Source organism: Mercurialis annua, linkage group LG3 (assembly GCF_937616625.2).
Source record: "Mercurialis annua linkage group LG3, ddMerAnnu1.2, whole genome shotgun sequence".
NCBI classification, from domain to species: Eukaryota; Viridiplantae; Streptophyta; class Magnoliopsida; order Malpighiales; family Euphorbiaceae; genus Mercurialis; species Mercurialis annua.
Genome location: NC_065572.1, coordinates 797,501 through 806,731, shown reverse-complemented (window position 1 = coordinate 806,731; position 9,231 = coordinate 797,501). Strand labels below are relative to the sequence as shown.

Below are 9,231 nucleotides of genomic sequence, written 5' to 3'. Positions count from 1 at the left end.
CAGTTTAGATCATGTAGAAATAGTTCTTTTCAACCAATGAAAAAATTATTTATTAATTATTCCCTCCATCCCAAAACAATAGTGCACTTTTCTCTTTTTGTTGTCTCAAATAGTTGTCCACATTCCATGTAAATCACAATTTAAAATATTGATTTTTTCTATTTTGCCATTACTTAATGTTTATCATTTATTGTTATTAGCTTAAAAAATAAATTAGACATGACAATTAATAAGGGTATGATAGAAAAAATGAAGTTAAAGTTGTGAAAAGTTAGAGCATTAATTATGTTTCTTAAACTATGTGAAAATGAAAAAGTTGACTATTGTTTTATGACGGAGGGATTATTATTTATATCGTTTATGTTTTATAGTACAAATTTCACCATTATGAATTTATGTTGGAACGATGCCGCAACTAGCAAATATACCGTATATTCTTAAGTTTTTTAATAAAAATTTCCTTTCTTTTTTGGAGGAGCATTCAGCCGGTTCGGTCGAAATAGAATTGATAATCCTTTAATCGAATTGTTTGTTTGACCGAATAGTCAAAATCGAACCGATCAAATAAAATAGTCGGAAACAAATTTCAAAATTGAACCGATCGAAAAGATCGGTTAATTCGGTCGGTTCGGTTAAAACCAACAAAATTATAAGTAAAAATTTAAAAATAAAATCAAAATTTTGGTTAATTCGGTCGGTTCGGTTAATTTAAATATTTATAATTTAAACAAATTGATAATCAAATAATCAAATTTATTATGTAAAACGAAATTGATTGAATTAAATATTTTAACCAAATCAAACCGATCAAATTTTTTTAGTTCGGTGGTTGTGGTCGACTGATTATTTTGCTCAACTCTATCTTAGACCTCATCTTGACCATTAAATCAAAGAGTCATTTGTCATCATGTTAGTTGTTCAAATTGGATTAGCGGTGTTTTCTTTGCCTATAGGTTTTTAGAAAGAGAAATATCATTTAAGAAAAAGATGAGATCTTTAGATTTTTTTTTTTTTTGAATAAATGAGATCTTTAGATTTAGTATGTGAGAAGTGTTAATCTCCAAATTTTTTTGCTGGAAATTATCGTTTCACTCGTTTTATACATATTTCGCGCTTTTGTTGAATAAATTGTTTTGTTATGGAGATTTGATATGGCTCAAAGTGTTTTTGTAGTTTATGTATTTGATTTGTATGAGTTCCTCAAGTGTTTTGCATATTCATCTAGATATTATCGTTTTGAGTGATCACCTATTCTAATTCTTGATGAATTCTGTTTTTTTTTAAAAAATTGATTTTTTAAATTTTTTAATGTTGGCTTCAACTTGTTTTATAATAGATTTATGTTAGTATTCGTAATTTTCACAACGTTTCAAGTTTCTTTATATAGATTTCTTTAAAAACTCAAATTGTATTTAAATCCAGCATAACTATTTAATTTCTTTTTAAAAGTTTATAAGACAAATAAGATTATAGCATATGCCATTTTTTTTACCAGATCAACAAGTTTATTCGACTCTTATATTGCAACTGTTTTTCGTTTCAATTTTGTAAAATTTGTACATTTAATTATTTTTTATTCATGTATCGCCCACCTTACTTTTTATAATTAGACATAATGTTATTCTAAATTTTTTTTTGATAATTGGGGGAGGGGGGAGCGCTTGTGGGAGGAATTGAACCCACGACCTAGCAGTTTGCTGCTCAGCGCTTATACCATTTGAGCTACAGCTCGTTGGTAATGTTATTCTAAATTTATTATCTATAAAAAATTGGTCCACCTTTAAGATAATTTTCAGCTTCGACCGGTTATATTTAATATTGGATTGTGAATTGAAATTGTTTTTGCATTTTGATTCAATTATTCAGCAATCAGTCAAATATTGAAAAGGCAATTGCATACAAATTTGTTATCATTCCCGAGTCAGAAACCAGGTCGCACTATAACTCAGAATGAATAAGAAATTTGGAGCAGGGAAGCAGCCAACCGGCACTCCTTCACTAGCCTGGTCATGCGTTGTCGTTGTCGCTTCACTTCTTGCCGGCGCCTCCGTCGTCCATAATATCTATAAACCTGACCTTGTAATGATTATTTCCTTCTATTTTTTATTGTTTATTTCATGCTCATAACCTGTTTGATAAAATGTCCGACTGACTGGTTTGTTATATCTTCGTGCAGAAATTGCCTCCAGTGGATAGCGTTGATGCTGCCAAGAAGTTGCATAACGAATCTAGCAAGAATTGAATTCTTTTTTAGTGCTATTATACAACTTCAACAAAACGATTTCTATTTGCTTTTGGTTGTAATTTTTGTTTATTTGCCTTCTCATCTCTATTGATGATCTTTTTATTTTCTACTGGATAACAGACTTGTTCAATAAGAGTAAATATTTGAGTTTCTGCCATTTGAAATACTTCAAAATTAAAATCTACCCAATGAACTATAGTTCAAATGGTAAGCATCATTCTGGTAAGATCGTAGGTTCAATTACTCCCACATGCGCTTCTTTTTCCGATAAAAAAAATGGAATTTAAAAGATATATCCACCATCAACTTGTAACTCAAGAAAAGGGAAATAGAATCCCATCAGTTTTTCTAGTTGATGTTAGCAATATGGTATAAGCCAAGAGTGCGGTTGCACAAAGAGTAAAAACTAAGCTAAAGGAGGAACCAATTATCACCCAAAATCTGTTATAGTTTAATAGAATTCAATTCTTTCAACATAAGCTATCCAGAAAAAATTGCAGCTGGAACACATTTAATGATTAATTGAGCATTTAGCACACCATAGAAGGTTGAATTGCTTATGCATTAAGATCGGCATTGTTACACCATCTAAACCTTGTTTAGTTACATATTTTGTCAAACTATTTGAAATAAATTAAAAAAACAAAAGCTGCAAAAAGCATATTCGGTTCTTTATTTTACCAATAAGCATCAAACATATTCGGATCTTTATCAGTTAAGACCAATCAAATCATAAATCGTGTTTTCTGATACCTGAATCCGTTTGCAGAAGAACCGGTGGAAATACAAGGGGTGAACCGTGCTTTCCGATGATGATTGCTCGACACTCTAAAAGCCTAGCCAATGAGCCAGCAGTACAAACAAGCTCCTGGTTTGTTGCACAGTCAGCAATTCCAAAGAGCTATACAGTCAGAAGCATATTTACCTGTTATATATGTAAGCCTTCAGCCGGTCATCTGATTAGACAATAAACGATTACTCTACTTCATCCTGCTACCACCAAATGCTTTCCTGCTCAAACCAATTCACCCATATACGCTTCTGCAGCGAGAATCCTGTCTCAGAAAACGATTACGTAGAACTAGCAAAAAAATTGAAAATTTACATTCACAGTAATACTTGTAACTTAAAGATGTCACAAAACTCTAAGCAATAAGGCGATCGAACAGCTACAACACTAAATTCCAAAGATCTCAACAGATTAAAAGCATTAATAGAACATGACCAAATGATGAAGATAATGACTGCGATGTGCAGAACGATGATGTGGTGCAGATTTGCAAAGTCAGACTACGGTTTGATAGCTTGCAAAAGAAAAGCTTTATATAACAAATTGAAAAAACTTTGAACACAAAATGAAAAGGAAAAAATGGGCCTTGAGACAGAAGAAATGTTCACATAGGTTTTACCAAATGTGACAAATATTTGCAGATTGTACAATGCAGCTAAATGAAATTCAGAGGAGACATGTCTGTCAACTGAATAGCATTATCAGCTTGGCATGAACTCTGTACATCTCCAGCAATGGGAAATGAATTTACAGACAACACTTGTTTTATCCTGAAGGATTGTACACAGAAGTCTTGCGGAAGAAGTTATCCTTCTGCATCGATATCATCATCACCAGAAGGCATCTGTCTTGGCTCTGACAGTGAAAGTCGTCTGGGCTTTGTTGAGCCTGAATCAACAAGCCCGTCTGGTGATAAATTTAATGCAGCAGATACAGATGCTGACCCCAATAAACGTCGAACTGGGCTATCAGCTGAAGATGATGCCGATAGATTGTATGTGAAAATCCCCATAGGATGGTCAAACTTGCAACTTGGACCAAACTTGCAGACACCATAACGAGAGTAGAAGATGCACAATGGCTCTCCCTATCATAAATTAGAAAAACAGCTTCGTCAATGTCATTCATCAATTAAAAAGAAGTTTCTCAATAGATATTATTTGTATAATATTAACTACTTAAGCTATATTTTATCAGATCCTCTTCTGTGACTAGAAACAGCTTTACAGTGAGACTATTTGGTAGAAAAGTAATTTGTTTTGGTCATAGGTAGCTTAATAGTAAGGAAATTCTTCTGAATAAATATTATATGAAATCCTTGTAGCAGACTGCAATCTTCCGGTCAATGTGCCAACTAAGTCCCATTTATATGAAAATTTTGTCAAAAAATTGTTGAGGTAAGAGGGAAAAAAAAGGTCATAGTTATTTGCAAGACATTCCAGCTAACTACAGAAAATGGCCATTATGATAGAAAACGGGTTAAAATTGTTCATTATTATGCTTAATGACAATCAAATGCTATTGAATGACTTTCAAGTAACAACAGCTTACCGGGCGTAAAGGCAGGCCTATGGGACTCAAGACACAGTCTGGAGCAGGAATTAGCCTTTCTCTTGGGTGATGAAATCTACAAACTGCACCAAACTTACAGTCGCCAGTTTTCATGTAAAACTGGCATTCAGGCTGGCCAGGTCTCTCCGGAAAAACATTGTCCCTTTGCAGTGCATAAAATCCAACTGGCATAGAGCCAGCACGTAATGGAGAAAGAGTCCCTTGAGATCCCGTGTTCACTGCTTCAGCTTGACGCGTGGTTCCATACATCTGACTGTTTCCTGTTTGTTGCTGACCCTCTGGAGATGAAACTGACCCCAACTGACCCTGGAAAAATTTGCATTTGATAACCAAATCACACATTTCAACCCTCATAAGTTCCAAAAAAGCACAAACAGGATCAATTAGGTATAATGGCACTAATGCATGCACATCATTTGTCAAAAGCAAAAGTTCTTGTAACTTGTTGCATCTGCGAAATTGTGTCACTGGCCCAAAGAACATTCAAAAACATGTAAGGATGCTCTAAAAGAAAAAAGTAGCATCCCAACCCTGGAGATTGAGATGCAGCATTTGTAGATGTTTTCAGGACGCGGAACATGTGTACTAAACTTTCATAATATAATAAAGGGGTTATTTGCATATTAAATCCCAACGTTTCACTTTTTTTGCAATTTAATCTCATTCTTTAAAATTTGCATCGCACATCCCAACCTTTCATTTTTTTTTTTGGCCTTTTGTAGCCTATAATCGTTTTCACCAAATATAAAGGTATAAAGTGTGTACAAAACGGCGTTGTTTTGTATGAAACGACGCCAAAAAAGGTTAGAGGCTACAGAGTGCCAGAAAATTGAAAGGTTGGGATGTGCAACGCAAATTTCAAAGAATGGTGCAACGGTGGGATTTAATATGCAAAAGCCCCATAATAAAATTAAGTATAATTCCATATACGACAAGAGCTTGCCCCTTCCTCGAGGTAATATGAGCTTTCAACCATGGTTGCAGCCTCATAGTTTTGTCCTTAAACAAAAATCTCCCGAGGGGCTCAGATTTTCTTAGCCTACATAGATGAAACCTCCTTTGTTCAAACTTGAAGCTGAATATTAGCATCATAGAATATTCGCCATGAATATGCACTAACAAAACACTCTATTACCAGTTGATGATGTGATAAAATGTAAGTGAGTATAAATGCTTAATACAATATTGAAACCAGTTTAGCTGTAATGAAGAACCGAAAACATTTTAAGATGCTTCAATGACCAATTAACCTGCTTGTCCTATACAGCGCACATAATGCATTTCACAGCATGCTCAAACAAAAGGTATAGAGAAGTTTACACTGTACGCATTCCATCCTGGAACAGACACTACTCCTTGAGGTAAAATCAGGGGTGTGTAACTTGAAGGAGCTTGCCAGCGTGGGCTAGTAATAAAAGACGCTCTTGACCAGTTTGTAACTCCTCCTGGGTAGGATTGCTGACCAGGAGTAGTTGGAGACTGAACAGTAGGATAAACAGGGGATCCACGCAATGGAACCATAACATTAGTTGGTTGAGGATGGTGGAATTTACAAGTGCTTCCAAATTTGCACTGTCCAGTTCTTAAATAATAAGCACACTCCATCTCATTCTGCAGAAAAGGAGAAAAAAAATAAAGCAAAAGTTAAATTTTCTCTTAAGAGGTTAAAAACGATCAATAACTTGGAAGTTAAGTGAAGGGTGATAGAAAATTCAAGCCATAAATTACAAGAATAGTCCTATCCTCATTGCTCATTGCTCATTCTCCTTCTAATCTTATATTATTTCCATTTTTCTCAATAATACATTCCTCTACTAAATTATTCATTCTTTCCAAGCTTTATATGTGACACTGGACATTCAGATCTAACTAAATGTGTAGTGTCCCCTACAGTCCTTCAGTTCTACTCAATTAATTAATCATGGAAATCATTCATTTCCATGAGTGAAGCCTATATGCTAGACATTTCAAGAAAACTAGAGGCCTATCAATGTTAGTTTTGTCTTGTTTATGTAGCTCCAAAAAGTAAACAAATAAAAAAATTATGGATTAAAATATCAGAACAAACCAAGCTCTGCATCACCACATGCATCAAAATAACAAAAAGACAGAATGTCAGCCTTGTCTACTTAATTGAACGGGGAAAAAGAAAGAAAGAAATCCATACTGGTCGAAGTGGATAGCCCAAAATGTTTAAGGAGACTCTTCCAGCAATCCCAGCCTTTTCTTTAGGATGATGAAACTTGCATGTTGCTCCAAACTTGCAAGTTCCTGTCTTCAGATAGTACTGGATCAAAGAAAAAATCACATTAGCAATTCAAATACAGAAGCCAATTTCAGAACCATGAACTAGAAAATAGATTAGTATTTTGCGAATAAAATACAAAATTAACATCCATGATCCTCTATCTGGTTGAAACGATTATTCAACTGTATTATTAAGCTATAAGTCGCCACTCATATACTTCCTATCAAGTCCATTTTTTAATCCCCGCAATAATACATATTTTCATACCCATGGAACGATAGATGCTTGCACAATGCTCAATGAATTATCTTTTGTTTAGTTTAAACTTCCTATCAACTCTTTTTTATCACATTGTATGGGGCCACAGAAGATGGAAGAGGGTTCGTAAAATGGGCAATCACACGTATTTCAAACTTAAAATCAGCTAAGAGTCTGTTCACTTGAAAGTTAAAAAGTAAAAACAAATTATCACCTGGCATTCGGGTTGCCCCATCCTTTCTGGAAATTCCCCTTTCATTCTGGCAGCAGCTATAGCCTAGAAACCAAAGAAAATTTAGTTTAAAAATGTATCTGGACTACTTTAGTCTAAAGTATGAAAATGTGAGTCTCTTGCGCGAAGAGAAGGGGTAACAAATGAACACATAAACTGGCAACATATAAAAGTCATATTTGTCAACTTTGTGTTTTATCCAAAAAAAAAAAGCTTCAGCTAGCTCATACCAGCTTCCTGTTAGGCGGATGATTAAATCGGCAAGTAGCTCCAAATCTACAAAGTCCTGTCCTGATATAATAAGAACAATCTGCCTCTCCAGGGCGCTCGGGATAGGGCCCAGATTCCATAGATTCACTTGATCTCAAGTTCATTTGCCACATTGCATCTGGAATTACATTGGACAATCAAATTTAGACATTTGCAAAGGTTTGTTAAACAAAATTCCATTGCTTTTATAAAAGCAACATAATATGACTGCCTGCTGTAATAATGAATTAATTAATTTCTTCAATCGTACTACTCTTAAAAACAAATATTTCACGAATGCGACATTGTTTTATGTCCATTTTCAAGAAATTCAACCATAAATAAATAAATTAACCAATTTCTGGCTCCAGGGAAGAGCCAGGTTTCTGAATTGAATTTAAAAAAAAAGTTGGGAAATGGATAAAAATTGAGTGAATTAAGAAAAAACAAATAAATTTTGGTAATCATAATTATATAAGCTCCATAGTACGACTTTTATTAGAGATTGAAAAAGTCAAAAATCAGCAATGATCGAAGCGACATATAAAAACTAAAACAACCTCAATTCAGACAGCTTTGTTTTTTTCTTTAAGGAATCAATCTCAAGAAACAAAAAACCAAAATTATTCAGACATGAATTAAACAATGATTATAACAAACATTTTTCATTACAGGGAGGAGGGCAAAACAGACAATTCAAACACATGTAACACATCACGTAATTTGCATTTTATTACATACTTTAATTACATTGAATTGCATTTAAAAAAGGATTTAAACCTTCAGTCAAGGAGGGTGAAAGAGAGGGATCCTCAGTCACAGGCGGAGGCGGCTGAGATGGCGGAGCTGAACGGGACATCGGAATTCCGGCGTCAAAATTCATTGATTAAAATGATAATAATAATTATGATAATAGTAATAGAAGCAGCTGCAGCTGTGTTGATCTTCCTCCATCACCAAACTGTCACTCTACTACCGCCGCTCCTCCTCGCCGGAATCCCCATTCCCAATAAAAGAATCAAACACAAAAACCTGTCACTCTATCAAACCCTCTCCTAAAAGAAGCAATAAAAAGTCTGGTTTTAGAGAGAGAAACAACCAACAACCAATTCAATTTTAGTGTATTTTCTAGAGAGAGAAAGCTTAAATTTTCTTTAACTTTTTTTTTTAGTTTGTTTTTGTTATGAAAGAGAGAAGAGAGCGTAGTCTACTCTTCTCCACACAAATTAACTGAAACAGAATAAATAAAATTAAAATATTAAAATATAAAATATAAAATATAAAAGAATAAAAATTAAAAATTAAAAACCAGACAAACCATCCACCACTCACACTTACACTCCCTCCTTCTACCCGCGTTTTTCACCAAACGGGCCCGTTTTTCCCTCTCCCACGCGCTCCTTCGCGGTCTTTTCTCTACTCGCTCTAGCGGCTTGCCATTTGTGATTTCAGTTTAGTTTTGTTTATTCTTACATTGGCTTCTATGTTGAAACGTCAAAGCTAAATAAAGTTGTACCCGACACGTGGATAGCTGTCGAAGCGAGTGTAGATCTTCTGCTGTGTGTGAGAGTGTTGGTTGTTCCAACTTAATACCAGATTTTTGAGACCGCTTCGGGTAACCGCTTTTACTATTTCCA

General features: G+C 34.4%; 1 protein-coding gene and 1 long non-coding RNA gene across 2 annotated transcripts; one reads left to right on the top strand and one right to left on the bottom strand.

The window, feature by feature from the left end:
- The first annotated feature begins 1,010 nt into the window (after positions 1–1,010).
- LOC126673336 (uncharacterized) lies at positions 1,011–2,402 on the top strand. The gene is made up of 2 exons (XR_007639284.1): positions 1,011–2,079; positions 2,177–2,402. It is a non-coding gene; the product is annotated as an uncharacterized LOC126673336 (long non-coding RNA).
- Positions 2,403–3,601: 1,199 nt separating this feature from the next.
- Positions 3,602–8,804, bottom strand: LOC126673335 (zinc finger CCCH domain-containing protein ZFN-like). The gene is made up of 7 exons (XM_050367433.2): positions 8,375–8,804; positions 7,576–7,733; positions 7,328–7,390; positions 6,775–6,894; positions 5,928–6,218; positions 4,587–4,913; positions 3,602–4,122 (listed from the first exon to the last, which is right to left on the bottom strand). Exons 1-7 carry the CDS (start codon positions 8,475–8,477, stop codon positions 3,841–3,843), a joined length of 1,344 nt encoding a protein of 447 aa, XP_050223390.1. The 5' UTR covers positions 8,478–8,804; the 3' UTR covers positions 3,602–3,840.
- Positions 8,805–9,231: the final 427 nt, after the last annotated feature.

Excerpts from the sequence above, each read along its gene's own strand:
- LOC126673335 (XM_050367433.2), bottom strand. The coding sequence starts at position 8,477 with ATGAATTTTGACGCCGGAATTCCGATGTCCCGTTCAGCTCCGCCATCT. Across the intron at positions 7,734-8,374 it reads TTCACCCTCCTTGACTGAAG|ATGCAATGTGGCAAATGAAC; the intron begins GTTTAAATCCTT and ends ATGTAATTCCAG. Across the intron at positions 4,914-5,927 it reads CAGGATGGAATGCGTACAGT|GGTCAGTTGGGGTCAGTTTC; the intron begins GTAAACTTCTCT and ends AAATTTTTCCAG.